Below are 21,193 nucleotides of genomic sequence, written 5' to 3' on the forward strand. Positions count from 1 at the left end.
ATGTCATCTATAAAATAGCCTCCAACACTCTACTCAACAAACTGGATGCAGTCTATCACAGTGCCATCTGTTTTGTCACCAAAGCCCCATACACTACCCACCATTGCGACCTGTACGCTCTCGTTGGTTGGCCCTCACTTCATACTCGTCGCCAAACCCACTGGCAACAGGTTATCTACAAGTCTCTGTTAGGAAAAGCCCCGCCTTATCTCAGCTCACTGGTCACCATAGCAGCACCCACTCGTAGCACGCGCTCCAGCAGGTATATCTCACTGGTCACCCCCAATGCCAATTCCTCCTTTGGTCGTCTTTCCTTCCAGTTCTCTGCTGCCAATGACTGGAACGAACTGCAAAAATCTCTGAAGCTGGAGGGTCATATCTCCCTCACTAGCTTTAAGCACCAGCTGTCAGAGCAGCTCACAGATCACTGCACCTGTACATAGATGGTCTGTTTACAGATGGGCTATCTACCTACCTCATCCCCATACTGTATTTATTTATTTATCTTGCTCCTTTGCACCCCAGTATCTCTACTTGCACATTAATCTTCTGGACATCTACCATTCCAGTGTTTAATTGCTATATTGTAATTCCTTCGCCACGATGGCCTATTTATTGCCTTAACTCCCTTATCTTACCTCATTTGCACTCACTGACTTTTTGTTTTCTTTTGTTCTACTGTATTATTGACTATGTTTTGTTTATTCCATGTGTAACTCTGTGTTGTTGTATGTGTCGAATTGCTATGCTTCATCTTGACCAGGTCACAGTTGCAAATGAGAACTTGTTCTCAACTAGCCTACCTGGTTAAATAAAGGTGAAATAAAAATACATTTAAAAAATGCTGCAAGGAGGCATGAGGACTGGAGGTGTGGCCAGGGCAATAAATTGCAATGTCCGTACTGTGAGACGCCTAAAACAGCGCTACAGGGAGACCTGAAGGACAGCTTGATCGTCCTTGCAGTGGCAGACCACGTGTAACAACACCTGCATAGGATCGGTACATCCGAACATCACACCTGCGCGACAGGTATAGGATGGCAACAACAACTGCCCGAGTTACACCAGGAACGCACAATCCCTCCATCAGTGCTCAGACTGTCCGCAACAGGCTGGGAGAGGCTGAACTGAGGGCTTGTAGGCCTGTTGTAAGGCAGGTCCTCACCAGACATCACCGGCAACAACGTTACCTATGAGCACAAACCCACCGTCGCTGGACCAGACAGGACTGGCAAAAAGTGCTCTTCACTGACGAGTCACGGTTTTGTCTCACCAGGGGTGATGGTCAGATTTGCGTTTATCGTCGAAGGAATGAGCATTACACTGAGGCCTGTACTCTGGAGCGGGATCGATTTGGAGGTGGAGAGTCCGTCATGGTCTGGGGCGGTGTGTCATTGCGTCATCGGACTGAGCTTGTTGTCATTGCAAGCAATCTCAACTCTGTACGTTACAGGGAAGACATCCTCTTCCCTCATGTGGTACCCTTCCTGCAGGCTCATCCTGACATGACACTCCAGCATGACAATGCCACCAGCCATTCTATGCGTGATTTCCTGCAAGACAGGAATGTCAGTGTTCTGCCATGGCCAGCGAAGAGCACGGTCTCAATCCTATTGAGCACGTCTGGGGCCTGTTGGATCGGAGGGTGAGGGCTAGGGCCATTCCCCCCAGAAATGTCGGGGAACTTGCAGGAGCCTTGGTGGAAGAGTGGGGTAATATCTCACAGAAGGAACTGGAAAATCTGGTGCAGTCCATGAGGAGGAGATGCACTGCAGTACTTAATGCAGCTGGTGGCCACAACAGATACTGACTTACTTTTGACCCCCCCTTTGTTCGGGGACACATTATTCAATTTCTGTTAGTCACATGTCTGTGGAACTTGTTCAGTTTATGTCTCAGTTGTTGAACCTTGTTATGTTCATACAAATATTTACACATGTTAAGTTTGTTGAAAATAAACGCAGTTGACAGTGAGAGGACGTTTTTTTTTGTTGCTGAGTTTAGTTAGTGCACTACTTTTGACCAGGGCCGAGGTTGGTGTTTGGAACAGCCATTGCATTCAGAGGACCCTGATTTAGTTAACTTTTAGTACTTTCATTATCCAACTGTTGGAGATGTTGAGTATTGTTATGATTTATTAATTGGGAATGCTTGCACTGAATCTTACCATATTGTAGAGCTGTTGCTTGGCGTGCAATGACCTTTTGATGAACAAGATTGCCGGATTTCACAGACACAGTAGTTGATTACCACAGCCTGACTTGGAAAGTGTTGATGATTCATTCAACTAATCAACAGCTGGAAAAAGGCATGTCACAAGCGTTGTTGGTAATCATTTGGTGGGTTATTTGCCTCTGTTTCTCCTCTGTCTTTACCCAAACCCCTCGAAGTGACTGAAATAGCAGCTATTTTCTATATAAAAGCCCTATGATGATGAAACAGTCTGCTTGGACAGGTTCCCCCACAGCTCTGGAAACTCAGACACTACCATTTCCTGTTCCCCTTAGACGGCACGGCTCCGACAGCCACACTGGAAACTAACTGCTATTTAAACCCAGACTGTTCTCTTGGTCTTTCTTGCTCTCGCTCTCTCTCTCTCTCTCCCCTTCTTGCTCTCTCTCTCTCTGTGTCTCTCGTTCTGCATCACAACACGCAGGAGGCAAATGTTCTCCTTGCTGTGTTATTTAAGCAGGTTGCAACTACTGTCATTACTTGAGGTGGCACTAACATTATGATTTGACTCCGGTCCTAATGTTTCGGGGTTTTCCAAATTGGGTAATCTCTCAAACAAAAGTTGGTGTTCTTTGCCATGTCAAGCATAGGAGGTACAGTGTGTCCTGTTTGGGATACATTTTACTGCATGGGCCTTTTCATTTGTTTGTCGGTACTCTCAAGTGGTGTTTGAATATAATGCTTCAACCATACTCCTTAGGCCCATCCCAAATGGCACCCTAATTCCCTGTAATAGTGCACTACTTTTGCTCTCCCTTAACCTTCCAGTACCAATCATATTTCATGATAATGAAGTTACTGCCAGCTGTTATTCCACTCGTTGGACAGAGGTAATCATGTGGAGATCATCTGTGCTGCTATTCAGTATAAAATGAACTGATCGTACAAGGTTTTTCCAGGAGCCCACCACAAAACAGTTATTGGATGTAGTAACAAGTATTTATCACTATACTAACGAGGGATTCTTCTATGGGCTGTTTGTTTTTGTACAATAAACTCCTTGGAGTACAGTTTCACTCTAAGACACACCACTTTGTGAGTTCACAGATGTTCTGTTGGCTTTGGAACACATGGAGGTTGTTTTGATTTTGGTAGGAGGATGGAATACAGATCCTTCTGAAAAGCTCTTTATCGACAATGGCATTGTTATATGGCACCAACCACAGGTCCCAACTTTGTGCAGAGGGAAAGCTAAAGTTCCCATGTTGAGGACTAGGTCAGCTCTGCTCTGTCTCTGTAATACGTGATGGGGGTATCTTCTCGGCACTATTCACATGTTGTGTTCCCTGCCTGTTGACACTGATCTTGGGTCAGTTTTGTATTTTCCCCACTAATGGTTAAAGTTAGGATTGGGGGCAGGGAAGCTGAGCCTTATAATTATATGACAATATTGTAGCTTGAAAATAATCACATTACACAATTTCTGATATCGCATGCATTACCTTTATTTTCCTGCATAAGTAAAAATCTGTATTGCCGCCATATCACCTCCACCCTACCTGACACCCTAGACCCACTTCAGTTTGCGTACCGCCCCAACAGGTCCACAGACGACGCAATCGCCATCACGCTGCACACTGCCCTATCCCACCTGGACAAAAGGAATACCTATGTAAGAATGCTGATCATTGACTACAGCTCAGCATTCAACACCATAGTACCCTCCAAGCTCATCATCAAGCTGGAGGCCCTGGGTCTCAACCCATTCCTGTGCAATTGAGTCCTGGACTTTCTGACGGGCCGCCCCCCCAGGTGGTGAAGGTAGGAAACAACCATTCCACCCCGCTGATCCTCAACACTGGGGACCCACAAGGGTGCGTTCTCAGCCCTCTCCTGTACTCCCTGTTCACCCATGACTGCGTGGCCATGCACACCTCCAACTCAATCATCAAGTTTGCAGACGACACACAGTAGTAGGCTTGATTACCAACAACGACGGGACAACCTACAGGGAGGAGGTGAGGGCACTAGGAGTGTGGTGTCAGGAAAACAACCTCTCACTCAATGTCAACAAAACAAAGGAGTTGATCGTGGACTGCATGAAACAGCAGAGGGAGCACCCTCCTATCCACATCGAATGGACAGCAGTGGAGAAGGTGGAAAGTTTTAAGTTCCTCGGCGTACACATCACAGACAAACTGAAATGGTCCACCCACACGCCTCTTCAACCTCAGGAGGCTGAAGAAATTTGGCTTGTCACCCAAAACCCTGACAAACTTTTACAGATGCACAATCGAGAGCATCCTGTCAGCCTGTATCACAGCCTGGTACGGCAACTGCACCGCCCTCAACAGCAAGGCTCTCCACAGGGTGGTGCAGTCTGCACAACGCATCACTGGGGGCAAACTACCTGCCCTCCATGACACCTACAGCACCCGATGTCATAGGAAGGCCAAAAAGATCATCAAGGACATCAACCACCCGAGCCACTGCCTGTTCACACTGCTACCATCCAGAAGGCGAGGTCAGTACAGGTGCATCAAAGCTGGGACCGAGAGACTGAAAAACAGCTTCTATCTCAAGGCCGTCAGACTGCTAAACAGCAATCACTAATTCAGAAAAGCTGCTGCCTACATTGAGACCCAATCACTGGCAACTTTAATAAATGGATCACTAGTCACTTTATACAATGCACTCTAAATAATTATACTTTAATAATGTTTACATATCTTACATTACTCATATCACATATACTGTATTTTATACCATCTATTGCATCTTGCCTATGCCGCTCGGCCATCACTCATCCATATATTTATATGTACATATTCTTATTCCATCCCTTTAGATTTGTGTGTATTAGGTATTTGTTGTGGAATTGTCAGATTACTTGTTATATATTACTGCTCTGTCGGAACTAGAAGCACAAGCATTTTGCTACACTCGCATTAACATCTGCTAACCATGTGTATGTAACAAATACAATTTTATTTGATTTAATTCCAATTAGACTGGTTTGGATTTCTCCCTGACTAATATGGCTGCCATTTTCACCCCATTCTGGAACTTTGAGGGTTGATGACATAGCCCCTTTAGTAGTTTAATAGGATCTCTTTGTGTGTATTAGATTCTGCAGCCATCATACACTAATGTTCAAAAGTCACTTAGAAATGTCCTTGTTTTTGAAAGAAAAGCACGTTTTCTTTGTCCATTTTTAAAATAACATCAAATTGTTCAGATATACAGTGTAGACATTGTTGATGTTGTAATGAATATTGTAGCTGGAAATGGCAGATTTTCTATGGACTATCTACATAGGTGTACAGAGGCCCATTATCAGCAACCATCACTCCTGTGTTCCAATGGCACATTGTGTTAGCTAATCCAAGTTTATCATTTTAAAAGGCTAATTGATCATTAGAAACCCCTTTTGCAATTATGTTAGCACAGCTGAAAACTGTTGTTCTGATTAAAGACACAATAAAACTGGCCTTTAGACTAGTTGAGTATCTGGATCATCATACTATGTGGGTTTGATTACAGGCTCAAAATGGCCAGAAACAAAGAACTTGCCAAGAATAGAAAGAGTGGGAGGCCCCGGTGCACAACTGAGCAAGAGGACAAGTACATTAGTGTCTAGTTTGAGAAACAGACGCCTCACAAGTCCTCAACTGGCAGCTTCATTAAATAGTACCCGCAAAACACCAGTCAATGTCGACAGTGAAGAGGTGACTCCGGGATGCTGACCTTCTAGGCAGAGTTCCTCTGTCCAGTGTCTGTGTTCTTTTGCCCATCTTAATATTTTTTATTGGCCAGTCTGAGATATGGCTTTTTCTTTGCAACTCTCCCTAGAAGGCCAGCATCCCGGAGTCGCCTCTTCACTGTTGACGTTGAGACTGGTGTTTTGCGGGTACTATTTAATGAAGCTGCCAGTTGAGGACTTGTGAGGCGTCTGTTTCTCAAACTAGACACTGATGTACTTGTCCTCTTGCTCAGTTGTGCACCGGGGCCTCCAACTCTTTCTATTCTGGTTAGAGACAGTTTGAACTGTTCTGTGAAAGGTGTAGTACACAGCATTGTACAAGATCTTCAATTTCTTGGCAATTTCTCACATGGAATAGCCTTCATTTCTCAGAACAAGAATAGACTGATTAGTTTCAGAAGAAAGGTATTTGTTTCTGGCCATTTTGAGCCTGTAATCGAACCCACAAATGCCAATGCTCCAGATAATAAACTAGTCTAAAGAATGCCAATTTAATTGTTTCTTTAATCAGCACAAAAGTTTTCAGCTGTGCTAACATAATTGCAAAAGGTTTTTCTAAGGGGTTTTCTAGCTACAATAGTCATTTACAACATTAACAATGTCTACACAGTATTTCTAATCAATTTTATATTATTTTAATGGACAAAAAAATTGCTTTTCTTTCAAAAACAAGGACATTTCCAAGTGACCCCAAACTTTTGAACGGTAGTGTATTTATCATTGAACTCTGTCAGGGGAAACTGACCCTGTGTGGGTATTTTAAGATAATTGCCCACAAGATTTAGTCCTAAGAGTTCTGCCCCTGAAACAATCTGTGTTTACCATGCCCATGTAGTCAAACTCGTCTTACAGTGCCTCCTATCATAGTGAGCTCTTTAATGAAGCACCACTGAGGATCAGGGGTTAAACTTTAGAATAGGGGGGAAACAATGTAGGGAGTGAGGAACTGCCAGATGATGCTGACAGAAAGCTATGGGTGGTCTAGAGGAGTGGGGGAGGCTGGATCATGGTTTCCATTAGGATGGGTCTGACCTGTGTGAGGATCCTCCCTCACACAGAAGTGTGTTCTTACTCAGAACATGAGCCTCACTTTGTTCTGTTGAAGCTAGATTGGAGCTGCTTCAGTCAGCCTGTTTTTAAAACCTTGAACATGATCATAGAGAAGGGTGTGTCCCAAATGGCACCCTGTTCCCTGCTTTTGACCTGGGCCCATAGGGTTCTGGTCAAAAGCAGTGCACTGTATAGGAAATAGGGCACCATCTGGGACATGGCTATGGAGAGGGAGTGCTCTTATTATAAACAGCTCTCTGGGGGAGTGGATGATTTGTAGAGTGTTCCTGTTCCCAGTAAGAGATTGGAGTTGATCTCCGTTCAAGATGACCTGAAACACTTCCCTCCAACTGGGTTTGGTTGCTGGTCAAATATGTTTTGTTATTGAAGGAGTCAAAGAAGTGGTGTGATTAGAATCCCCTCTGTTTCGAACCCCCATAGTAGACAACCGAGAGAACTCAGGTTTGTGTCCTTGATCTGTACTACATTGGACTTTGTTTGTTCTCTCTGTGGCAGTATTGACTACTTGCTGGGTTATTTCAGGCTAGGGTTGCAAACGTCCGGTAACGTAAACAGAACTCTTGGTTGATTTCCTGCTTATAACCAGATTTCCAGCTAATTCCCTAATGATTCCGGGAATCTTCCAACCAGGATTTCTGAAAAACTTGTGAATATTGTGAAATGGACCGGGAATTTTGCAACCCTAATTCAGGAGTTCTTATAGCCGCAAATACACATAGGTTTGACTACACTTCCTCTTAGACTGCTACTCAAGTTGTAACTGAATATGTGCTCGTACCTGCTCTCTTCGAACCCTGTCACACTCCCATCTGGCTGTGCAGCGTGCTGAATGTAAGGACTCTCCTGCAATCATGTGCGTCCCAAATGGCACCCTAAATAGGGAATGGAGTGCCATTTGGGACTCAGTCCATGTCAGGTTGACCAGAGTAGAACCTCGGAGCATATGAGGAGGTTTTGAGTGGACTCGGAGTGACAGCCCGAGGGTTGATACTATTTTTCATTCCCCATGGTGGGAGATTTACTGACTTCAAATGGATTGCTAGCTAGACAATAATTGTGAAACCAGAGAGTATTTTCCTCAGCCAGAGAACATTCATAATCGTAGGAGACTAGTGATATCCTCACAACTGGGAGACTGCAGTCATTTATGACATCTCGTTTATCAAACTGGTGTAGGCTACGACCGTTTCCTCAGGTAGAGTTATAATACGTAGGATTACGTCCCAAATGGCACCCTATTCCCTAATAGTACACTACGTTTGACCAAAGCCCTATGGGGCCTGGTCAAAGTAGTGAACTAGGCCTATGTAGGGAATAGGGTGCCATTTGGAACGCAGGCATATAATCACCAGACGACCATGATCTATAGGCCTATGGTTCGTGTGTTACCTCACTTCACCACCATGGTCAAATAATAAAATCTTTCAGTGTAATCATTTAGTGGGTGTAAATATTACTACATGACTCTTCTCTCTCCAGAAACTAATCTGATCTCTGATACTGATAATGAGTTAATTATAAGGTCACCTGTAATCTCGCGTGAACAGGCCATTAAAATGACATTTTGGTTCTGGGTTGCTGAGATTAGGTCAACTGTGTTGAACAGATATTTGATGCATGTTGAGTTTTAACCAATTTAACAACTGGCTACACACCAGTCTTTGATATGAAGCAATGTTTTAAATGTGCTACTGATTTATATAGAGATGTATTAATTGGAGTTGGTGCTCGTGTAATATACTGTGGTGTGATTAAAACTCTGACCCCGGTGCCTATGAATGATAAAAGCAGAGGAGTCTGACCCTCTTCAGTCAGAAGTACACACCTGTTTCACTTGTATCCAATAGCATTTCATGCCAGGACACACTCTTACACTGACCTTAACCATGTTCTGTTCCATGGAAGGCATGGGTGGGCAGCCCAAATGGCGCCCTATTCCCTATTTTAGTGCACTACTTTTGACCAGAGCCATGCACACTAAAAAGGGAATAGGGTGTCATTTGGGACACTGTCGTGGTCTTTAATCCATTTATCCCCTGATAGTTTGTCTGATGTCTGAACATTTTTTTTGTTGTGGTTCATTGTTCTACATAATCCTCTGTAATCCTGCAACTGGGATAAGTGTTTTTATGGATGTGTGCATGTCACTCCACTAAACTAATATCTGAATACGTCTCACAACCCCACATGGCTTAACCTAGAACCTGAGCTGTGCCCTTCCCTTCCTTTTCTCTGCTGTGATAATGAGACTCGATTTAAATGGTTCTTTTTTGTGCCAACACCCGCCTTGTTTTCAGACTTTGACTCACTGTTCTCTCTCTCGGTCTCTTCCCGTCTCACAGCTCTCTGGAGGCTGTGAGTTGACAGTGGTGCTGCAGGACTTCACGGCAGGTTGTTCCAGCGAGCTCAGCCTTCAGACGGGTCAGACGGTAGAGCTACTGGAGAGGCCCAGTGACCGCCCCGGCTGGTGTCTGGTGCGGACCACCGACCGTAGCCCCCCTCAGGAGGGCCTGGTGCCCAGCTCGGCCCTCTGTATCTCTCACTCCCGCAGCAGCGTGGAGATGGAGTGCTTCTTCCCCGCAGGGAAAGGTAAGGACATCAACCATTTACTGTTGGGAAAAAAGGAAGGAAAGTGCTGCAAGGATATATCAGTAGATCTTTATAGATTGAAGGTGCTCTTTGGCTAATGGGTTAATTGGTCAACAAAACCAATAGGGACCCTGCACTGTTCCCGTAATTACAATGGCCGTGTCTGAATACCCGTACTTCTGTTTGAAATGTTAGGCATTTTGGGTATGCGAAAATAGAACGTTTTTTATAGTATGTGAACTTCTGAAAATGTAGTATGCTTTAAATGCCAGGATGTCATATTCATTTTGGCTTTTTATCTAGTAGAATTCGCTGCACACTATTGAGGAAGAGAATCGTCTTTCCAGACTCTCGTGTGTTTGACAACAGCTGATATTTAGATAAGGTGACGCGTGGTACCAGAATGAACCAATGGATGGAATCAACGCATCATCTACTGTGCATTAGATGATGCGTTCTCAGTATAGAGGAGCTTAGTATGCTGATATTTCTTGCTTATTGCGCTCATTTATACCTAAGAGTACGTTCTCAATAGTATGTAGTACGATAGTATACAGTTTAAGTGAGTAGTAGGCAAGACAGATTTTGGACATGGCCAATGCCTTTATTATGTTGACGTGTTCAGTATAACAAAATCTGAGAAGATTCTTAGTCCTCCTTGTTTTTGAAAACATTGTACTGTTTTATTTGGCAGCATGGTAATGAGATACTGTACTTCCTATCTCTCATTCAATGTCACAGATGTGGAAAGATTTGATATTAATATACAATACCAGTCAAAAGTTTGGACACACCTACTCATTCCAGGATTTGTCTTTATTTGTACTATTTTCTACATTGTAGAGTAATAGTGAAGACATCAAAACTAGGAAATAACACATATGGAATCATGTAGTAACCAAAATAAAGTCTTAAACAAATCAAAATATATTTTATATTTGAGAATCTTCAAAGTAGCCACCCTTGGCTGTGATGACAGCTTTACACACTTTTGGTGTTCTCTCAACCAGCTTCATGAGGTAGTCACCTGGAATGCATTTCAATTAACAGGTGTGCCTTGTTAAAAGTGAATTTGTGGAATTTCTTCCTCCTTAATGCGTTTGAGCCAATCAGTTGTGTTGTAACAAGGTAGGCATGGTATACACAAGATAGCCCTATTTGGTAAAATACGAAGTCCATATTATGGCAAGAACAGCTCAAATAAGCAAAGAGAAACGACAGTCCATCATTACTTTGACTGACCTTCATGTCTTAATCTGGAAAATGTCAAGAATAGTCGCAAAACCATCAAGCACTGAGCTGAAACTGTCACTCATGAGGACCGCCACAGGAAAGGAAGACCCAGAGTTGCCTCGGCCACAGAGGATAAGTTCATTAGAGTTAACTGCACCTTAGTAACAGACACATCTCAACTTCAACTGTTCAGAGGAGAATGCGTGAATCAGGCCTTCATAGTGAATTGCTGCAAAGAAACCACTACTAAAGGACACCAATAAGAAGAAGAGACTTGCTTGGGCCAAGAAACACAAGCAATGGACATTAGACCGGTGGAAATCTGTACTTTGGTCTGAGGAGTCCAAATTTGCGATTTTTGGTTCGAGCCGCTGTGTCTTTGTGAGACGCAGAGTAGGTGAATGGATGATCTCCACGTGTGTTTCCCACCGTGAAGCATGGAGGAGGTGGTGTGATGGTGTGGGGGTGCTTTGCTGGTGACACTGTCTGGGATTTATTTATTTATTTAGAATTCAAGGCACACTTAACTTAACTTAGAAAATAGATTTTGATTTGTTTAACACTTCTTTGGTTACTACATGATTCCATATGTGTTGTTCAATAGTTGTTTGTCTTAACTATTATTCTACAATGTAGAAAATAGTACAAATAAAGAAAAACCCTTGAAAGAGTTTGGTGTGTCCAAACTTTTGACTGGTACTGTACCTGCAGCAAATATTTCATTGTTTCATCATTGTTTCACCTGCTACGGGCATTGCATGATTTTAAGTACTTGGAAGCATTTGTTTAGACAATCCAACATCTCCTGGTGCTACCTGTAGAGGGAGGTGTTGGTTGTCACTAGGATTAGAGCCAGGTTGGTTGGATATTTGACAGCTTGGGGAACATTTTGCCTCTGACGAGCACTTGACATTTTACCTCAGTACAACATCCGTCTCCACTTAGACCACTTCAGAGAGGGTTTTCAGCGCATGCCGCTGACACTCTGTGATGTACTGCCTCCCTCTTCTCCTTGACAAATGTAAAAGCTCTTCAGTTAGGACTTTAATGAGGCTCTCTCTGCCATTGTAAAATGTTTTGTATAGGGAATTGTAATCTAGATGGAACACATCCTGAACCATTTAAAAGGTACAGGAGAGTAAATCATTTACTTTTAAGATGTTTCCCTTTGTGCATTTGTATTTATTGTTGAAAGGTGGTGGTGTTGACAGATACTCCTCTCATTAAACTTTTTACTGAGTTTAATTAACTCTGTAGAATGAATTGCTGAAATGACTCAAATATAAAGGTATCCATTGTTCTAATTAAACTTTAGAGTTGAACAGAAGAGCATACAGAAGTCTACAGAGTTTACATGGGGGTCACTATGTCACATTAACCCATTAACCCAACAATGAGCCCCATCCATAGCAACTATTTTATTTTACACCACCCACAAACACGTTTGGGGGACGGAACCTTTTTTATTCTATATTTTTTTATGTATTCAAATGATTTAAAAAAATATATATAGACTTTACCTTTCAAAATCTTGGGGTCACTTAGAAATGTCCTTGTTTTTGAAAGAAAAGCACATTTTTGGGCCATTAAAATAACATCAAATTGATCAGAAATACAGTGTAGACATGGTTAATGTTGTAAAATACTATTGTAGCTGTAAATGGTAGATTTTTTACATGTCTACATAGGTGTACAGAGGCCCAGTATCAGCAACCATCACTCCTGTGTTCCAATGGCATGTTGTTTTAGCTAATCCAAGTTTATCATTTTAAAAGGCTAATTGATCATTAGAAACCCCTTTTACAATTGTTAGCACAGCTGAAAACTGTTGTTCTGATTAAAGAAGCAATAAAACTGGCCTTTTTATTGAACCTTTATTTAACTAGGCAAGTCAGTTAAGAGCAAATTCTTATTTTCAATGACGGCCTTGTTCAGGGGCAGAATGACAGATTTTTACCTTGTCAGCTCGGGGATTCGATCTTGCAACTTTTCGGTTACTAGTCCAAAGCTCTAACCACTAGGCTACTTGCTTGGCTACCGGCTACCTGCCTTCTTTAGACTAGTTGAGTATCTGGAGCATCAGCATTTGTGGGTTCGATTACAGGCTCAAAATGGGCAGGAACAAAGTACTTTCTTCTGAAACCCGTCAGTCTGTTCTTGTTCTGAGAAATGAAGGCTATTCCATGCGAGAAATTGCCAAGAAACTGAGGATCTTGTACAACGCTGTGTACTACTCCCTTCACAGAACAGCACAAACTGTCTCTAACCAGAATAGAAAGAGGAGTGGGAGGCCCCGGTGCACAACTGAGCAAGAGGACAAGTATATTAGTGTCTAGTTTGAGAAACAGACGCCTCACAAGTCCTCAACTGGCAGCTTCATTAAATAGTACCCGCAAAACACCAGTCTCAATGTCAACAGTGAAGAGGCGACTCCGGGATGCTGGCCTTCTAGGCAGAGTTGCAAAGAAAAAGCCACATCTGATGGCCAATAAAAAAAATAATAAGATGGGCAAAAGAACACAGACACTGGACAGAGAAACTCTGCCAAGAAGGCCAGCATCTCGGAGTCGCCTCTTCACTGTTGACGTTGTGACTGACACGGTGGTTGGAACCAAAAATCTCCAATTTGGACTAAAGACCTTAGGATACATTTCCACCGGTCTGATGTCCATTGCTCGTCTTTCTTTGCCCAAGCAAGTCTCCTCTTCTTACAGGTGTCCTTTAGAAGTGGATTCTTTGCAGCAATTTGACCATGAAGGCCTGATCCACGCAGTCTCCTCTGAACAGTTGATGTTGAGATGTGTCTGTTACTTGAACTCTGTGAAGCATTTATTTCGGCTGCAATTTCTGAGGCTGGTAGCTCTAATGAACTTCTTCTCTGCTGCAGAGGTAACTCTGGGTATTCCATTCCTGTAGCGGTCCTTATGAGAGTCAGTTTCATCATAGCGCTTGATGGTTTTTGCGACTGCACTTGAAGAAACTTTCAAAGTTCTTAACATTTTCCGTATTGACTGACCTTGATGTCTTAAAGTAATGATGGACTGTAGTTTATTTTTGCTTATTTGAGCTGTTCTTGCCATAAAATGGACTTGGTCTTATAGGGCTATCTTCTGTATACCCCCCAACCTTGTTACAACACAACTGATTGGCTCAAACTCATTACGAAGGAAAGAAATTGCACAAATTAACTTTAAGATGGCACACCTGTTAATTGAAATGCATTCCAGGTGACTACCTCATGAAGCTGGTTCAGAGAATGCCAAGTGTGTGCAAAGCTGTAATCAATGCAAAGGGTGGCTATTTGAAGAATCTCAAATCTCAAATCTATTTTGATTTGTTTAACACTTTTTTGGTTACTACATGATTCCATATGTGTTATTTCATAGTTTTTCATGTCTTCATTATTATTCTACAAAAATAAAGAAATATCCTTGAATGAGTAGGTATTCTAAAACTTTTGACTGGTAATGTATACACCAAGGTTCTTTTTTGATGGTTGGCATGTAATACCATTGACAGACGTTACAAATAACCCATCCCACAATAGGGACGTGGGAGCTTAATGTTCATTTTCCCTCACGCTACTTGCCACACCACCTCCTCCAGAACAACCCACCCTCTTCAGCCCACTACCTCTGTGTGGTGGACATTAATAAAATACCCCAAAAATATACTAAGCAAGCTATTACCCTAACAAACTACAAGAGGACGTAAACTGGAATTACATACAAAAAAAATAGAACAACCACCATAAATACAAGTCAACAAACAAAAAAATGACAATTTGAATTGTCATATCAGGAGCACCTTTCCTTTCTATGAAATCAGGCCCATCCCTCAACGTATTATTTAGTCCCACTTATCATTACAGTTTTGACAGCTCCCGCTTTCTTTTGCAATCAATCCTTCTAGTGAATAATAGTGTTTGACAGATATTTTTGAACAAGTCCAATACAATAACAAAAAACTGAGTTTTAAAAATCAATTTTAATTTAGCGAAGGAGCACGGTGGTTGACCGCCATGATTTCTTATAATTTAGTTAGTTGCACAAATGCCGATGGTCTGCTTTTGCGGACATTTTGTAAACGGAGCCTGTGTGTTTTCTAGGAATCCATGTTGTGAAATGACTGGCTATTGTGACTGACCTCTTGTTATTGTGCATAGGAGCTTCCTTTGTCTCCTTGCCATGATTTCCTTTGTGTATTAGGAACGAAAATATCCCTTCTAGAATGTTCTTATTCTGAGACACTGTGGACACCCTCGCTTCCTGTGCCTCCTTAGAACTACAGGGAGAAAGCAGGATGATTGTGAAAAGGCATCCTTTATTTCGAATAGGGTTTATATTCGTTGTTGTTGGTTGAGGAGCACAGCAATACCCCAATGCTTGAGATGATAAAGTTAGCAGAGAACTGTTAGGTTTTTCAAAATGACTAACCTGTATGTATCTGATTTTTCAAACAGTATACATTTCTATGTTAAATTACAGCCCTTTTCTTGCGTTAGACCACACTTAACATTAACAGCATGCACTGTCAATGTAATGGCAACGTGCTAGTATTTCCACTGCTCAGTAGCTGCCCTTGCATTGAACCATTTCACTATCTCTGGATCAGCCCCCACCATCCCCAGTTTATTATCAAATCAAGTTTATTTTATATAGCCCTTCGTACATCAGCTAATATCTCGAAGTGCTGTACAGAAACCCAGCCTAAAACCCCAAACAGCAAGCAATGCAGGTGTAGAAGCACCTATTACATACTGAAACGTGGACACGCTAGAAAGTAAGTAATATAACTTATTGATAAAACATTTTCCCTAGTTACAGTGACATGTAAATCCCACTTCCTCCCACCGCCACAGTTTTTAAACAGACTCTTTGTTTCAAAATGAATGGGAGGCGGCTGAGCTTTTTCTACATGGTGTCCAGCCACAGTATTTCAGGGTTGCGTCCCAAATGGCAACTTATTCCCGACATAGTGCACTACATTTTGCCAGAGCCGGAGGTATGATGGGTATGTCTGCAAAAGCCTCGCCTTTGTGGAATCTGAAACAATAGACTTCAATATTTATTTAATATAATCTATGTAACATTCCGGCGCTTGCTCCATGTGGAATGAACTTTTTAAGGAACTTCTCATACTTGTGGCCTCGTAGATACAATACATTGTTTTTCCCCACAGTCATACCTGTTCTCTTTTAATTTCCTCTGAAACGTTCTCACATTTACAATACAATATGCTTTGGCCTGTTGTCTTGTTGGATAAGCACCAGTTGCCCATGTGACTGTGACATACTGACATTTTTTCTTATGTGCATGGCCTTATTTCTATCCAGCATATTGGATGACTGTCATTCATACTCCATTTAACCAGCTCAATGTAACATCGATTTAGGCTACTAATATGATTCTCAAATTTGTCATGAGGTTGCTACAACCTAGCCTACAAAAAAAGTTTAAAACTTAGGTGCACAGGTCAAGAGACAAATTGGAGTAATCAAGGTGACAGAGAGTGACACATTCAAAATCCGCCTTGCACACTCTTGCCTGTATTTAGCTCAGCCTGGTCTCATAGACCAGACGTAACATAGTAAACTTAAATCCAGGACACTCAAATTAGTATGATATGTTACATTTGGTATGGTTGCATAAGACGGAAGGTTATTTAAGGCAAAAACGCAAGGAGGGTGGATGGGTGGGCGTATAACGCAAACTCTAGCTGATCTTGGATGTAATCATTAGTCCAAACAGCTGCAAAACTTTCCATTTTGCAGCTAAAACAATAGTTTTTCTATTGGAAAATTCAGGTAGGTCCCTCAGTTTCATTCTGTTTTCTTCTGTTTAATAAAAATTTTGCAACAGAATCGGTGGAATGAATATACCCACACAGTTCACTTTGATAGCAGCCACATACAGCATCACCACTTTGCTTGTTGTATAATTCCATCTCACAACTACGCGCTCTCCTCTCACCTTTTCCCTTCGCTTGTTAACTTCAGTGCACAGCACAACAGCTGCCTGTGACCAGGGGCAAAAACCTCCCCAAGCCAAACCTTCATACCATAACCGCTAACCGCTACATCATGGTCACCATATAAACGTTAGTCAACAAAGTAGAACTAACGTGTTAGTAATCGGACAATCCAATCCATGTGTACAATCATGCAGTACGGTGTACAGAAAGCAGTTTAGCCATTACACCGGCGGGCCCCTGTGGCATTACATTTATTAAACCGAAGGTTTACCTTGCCTTGGAGGAGTTGCAGAGGGTAACGGGTAACTGCATTTTTATATGAGCCTAAGTATGATGAAATGTTAATTGCTTAATTAACTCAGGAACCATACCTGTGTAGAAGCACCTGCTTTCAGTATACTTTGTATCCCTCGTTTACTCGTGTTTAGTGGTAAGGCTAGTTAAATGAAGGCCACCCAAATGTGAGGTGTCATGTCTCTGTGTATGTACTGTATGGTTGGTTGGTCTCCATGATCTGTTCAATTAGACACACAGTAACTCTCCTTTGTCCAGGGACCACCTCATTTGCCTATCCACTGCAGACTGCTGACTTTCCTCAGATAAGAGCTGGGCTTGTTTTTCTATGTCAGCATGCAAATCTAAGAGCTGTAGTATGGTGCCAGTTATACAATATGGAAATTGTTTATACTCCAGTTTCACCATACTATTGACAGTAAGGCATCATAGGAGGAAATGAATGAGGATATGGCATTAAAACATCCAATGTATCATATGCCAGTAATGTCATGGTATGATTACATCTGAATATTACACATCATATATAGAGGTTCATTAAGAAAGACTTACTTACAAAATGTCATGGTTTTAACCGCATCAAATCAATTGAAAAGGGGAGCTACAATTTTCCCATCACCTGGCCGATCACTTCCTCAACCTCTAAATACCCGAAACGTAGATAAACCTGATGGAATGTTCAGCGTTTCCTGTCATAGATGGAGAAGATCTATTGATGACAACTCTAAAGATACTCTAAGCTGTCAGAACAGATTTTCCTTTGTCTCAAAAGCCTTTGTCCTGTCTCTTGTTCTTACCCTCGTCGATCTAGACAGAGGTGCGCATTGTGAAGCTCTCTAGTCCCTTTTCCGTCTCGTCCTCTTGAAACACCCTTGGCCTGCCTGTCCTCCCTCTGGTCGTGTGGGGATTAGTCCGTTCCTGCCCCGAAGCACTGCCACGTCTCTCTGTATCCCCAACAGAGACACCAGCCAGACAGCCACATAGCCCAGATACGCTCCATAACAATCACACAGCTCCTTACCTGCAGTGTCCTAGTTCTTAGTACAGCTCCAAGGTGCACTTTGGCTGTATTCGACACAACCTGTCCTTATTTACCCTATAAAGTATGATACACACACGGTCCTTCTCACAGAACTTTGCTGTTTCAGAAGTGTAACTTGGAGACAGATATAGAGGGCATAGTGGGAAAGGATGTAACATGGCAATGAACCTACTGAAACCTGGCTGGCTTTCCTCAGTAGACTAATCAGTAACTTTGCTGCTCATATCAGCGTGTAAGGAATGTGCCCGCATATGACATTTCACAGCCATTCCCACCCATGCAGCCTTGTGGAACTACTGGTAGGCTGATGCAGTCTGTGTCAACGGCTTAATCTTGAGTACATAAACAGAGTTTTGTATTTTTGTTTGCCAGTACCATAGATCGGGCTAGTACTACGTAGTGCTGCCTTTGTCAAACCGACTTGTAACTTGAGTCGATTCTCTGTAACCCACGCTGCTCTCTGTGAATCAGAGGTAGTGAGTGTAGGGTGCCCCTCCCCATCCCCTCCTCCTTCCCTGTCCGTCCCTCCCCTCAGTGGAGTGGAGCAGGCTGAACTTGGAGCAGCTAGTGGCTGGTTGTCTGAGCTGCAGTCAGGGTGCATTTTGGATCTATCTTTTTTTTTCTCCCTCTTAATTGTCTTCCGGAGCCATGAGCTTCTAGCTGCCCAGGATGAAAAGTGGGAGACATTGTCGTTCCTGTTGTGGTTGGATTCTAGCTAAGTGTTGCTGCTGCTGTTACAAAGTGACAGGTGCGTACCTTACTGCTGACTGAAACTACGGATAGTGTGTTTTTGGGCTCCCGCCAGAAATCCAGAGTTAGAAGTGGAGAACACGTTCTGATGCGTGTAAGCTTTCTCACACCTAAGCGTCTCACTAAAAGTTATTGTTGAGCAATGCTGTTATCTGTACATCAGTCAGGGATGTTACTTAGCTTTTTGAGGTATATTTGCTACAAACGTTTGTGAGACAATGCTTGTATCGGACTTCACAGACTGTAGCTGGCTGACACTATTAAAGAACCCTTTTTAATTAATATTGCATGGCATTGCCTTGCCAGTGTTTACTTGTTTGCTGATGTTTTCGAGATTTAAAGGAAAACTCCACCCAAAAACTAACTTTTGGTATTTGTTTCATAAGTCTATTGTTGACATAGTCTCAAAAATGTTTTGCTTGTCAGCAATCAAGTTTTCAAGATATGTAACTTTCAAAATACGGAAATCATCCCCGTATGATGCCTTTTGCAAGTCAGTTCGTCAGATTTCTGCCCTGCTAGAGCTACCATTTATTGTGTGGAAATGTCTAGGAGCAACAACGGCTCAGCCGCGAATGCCACACAAGTTCACAGAACAGGACCGCCTAGTGCTGAGGTAGCGTGTAAGAATCATCTGTCCTCGGTTACAACACTCACTACAGAGTTCCAAATGGCCTCTGGAAGCAACGTCAGCACATTAACTGTTCCTCAGGAGCATCATGAAATGGGTTTCCATGGCCGAGCAGCCACACACAAGCCTAAGATCACCATGCGCAATGCCAAGTGTCGGCTGGAGAGGTGTAAAGCTCGCCGCCATTGGACTCTGGAGCAGTGGAAACTCGTTCTCTGGACTGATGAATCACATTTCACCATCTGGCAGTCCGACAGACGAATCTGGGTTTGGTAGATGCCAGGAGAACGCTACCTGCCCCAATGCATAGTGCCAACTGTAAAGTTTGGTGGAATGGTCTGGGGCTGTTTTTCATGGTTTGGGCAAGGCCCCTTAGTTCCATTGAAGGGAAATCTTAACGCTACAACCCACAATGTCATTCTAGATGATTCTGTACTTCCAACTTTGTGGCAACAGTTTGGGGAGGGCCTTTCCTGTTTCAGTATGACAATGCCCATGTGCACAAAGCGAGGTCCATACAGAAATGGTTTGTCAAGATCGGTGTGGATGAACTTGACTGGCCTGCACAGAGCCCTGACCTCAACCCTTTCGATCACCTTTGGGATGAATTAGAATGCCGACTGTGAGCCAGGCCTAATCGCCCAACATCAGTGTCCGACCTCACTAATGCTCTTGTGGCTAAATGAAAGCAAGTCCCCGTAGCAATGTTCCAACATCTAGTGGAAAGCCTTCCCAGAAGAGTGGAGGCTGTTATAGCAGCAAAGGGAGAACCAACTCTATATTAATGCCCATCATTTTGGAATGAGATGTTCGACGAGAAGGTGTCCACATACTTTTGGTCATATAGTGTATCTCCGGGCTGTGAACGGTAAGAGAAATAGCTGCTGCACTGGCATTAACTGCCATTGTATGCTATTGTGTCATTGTGCCGTCTTCGTAGAAGAGGATGAGGAGAGTCAGAGGGATGGGGATGAAGCTGTGTCAAAAGTAGGTTATTTTCTGGATCAGAGGATGAATAATAGCGATTTGGAGATGCTGTCAGGGGATCTGCATTATGGCACTCACTGCCTTTGCACAGTAGGCTCCCATTCATAAACATTGAATTCATAACTGTGAATTATATAACATGCTTGTTACTAAGTGTTACAAATGTCATGGATTTCGTTTTCATTTCATTTTCAACATTTCTGTTACGGTATGTCTGTCAACAATGCGTCGTAATATAGGAGTCCGATTTTTCTCCCTTCTAACCTAGATTCTTGTTGAGGGTAGATTGTAACGCCGCCGGAGTCTTTTGAAGACCAAATTAGCCACAAATCCCCTTTCATCTGAAGCATTACTGCAAGTTTCTTTGAAGATGAGTCTTAGGGGGGAGCTTTGGGGAGGGTTGTCAGTGTGGATGGGGATGCCTCTCTCCTTTTTAATTGTTGCCCTGCGAGTTAACCAAGATGATGTTTTCATCTTTGTATCCAATGTCTGGGTTATTGGTGCTCTTGTTGTTTTTAAATCCTTTCGGGGTTCACGTTTTGCTCGTTCAGCAAATGGAAGCCGGCTTGCAGATTATGTCAACCACACTGAGAGAATTGAAAACTCTTCAGATACAGTGCAAAGTATTCAGACCCCTTGACTTTTCCCACATTTTGTTACATTACAGCCTTATTCTAAAATTGATGAA

The 21,193-nt window shown here is 42.7% G+C and overlaps 1 protein-coding gene across 5 annotated transcripts in view; it reads left to right on the top strand.

Moving 5' to 3' along the window:
- Positions 1 to 21,193, top strand: part of LOC139546945 (kalirin-like) — a 258,891-nt gene that overhangs the window by 206,972 nt on the left and 30,726 nt on the right. For all 5 annotated transcript variants that reach the window (XR_011669290.1, XM_071355934.1, XM_071355937.1 and 2 more), the window contains exon 34: positions 9,349 to 9,595. Coding sequence is in view for 4 of the 5 variants with exons in the window: in XM_071355934.1 (XP_071212035.1) it covers positions 9,349 to 9,595 (247 nt within the window). In the remaining variant the exon portion in view is untranslated. The remainder of the gene's footprint in view (positions 1 to 9,348; positions 9,596 to 21,193) is intronic.

The sequence above is a fragment of the Salvelinus alpinus genome, chromosome 20 (assembly GCF_045679555.1).
Source record: "Salvelinus alpinus chromosome 20, SLU_Salpinus.1, whole genome shotgun sequence".
NCBI classification, from domain to species: Eukaryota; Metazoa; Chordata; class Actinopteri; order Salmoniformes; family Salmonidae; genus Salvelinus; species Salvelinus alpinus.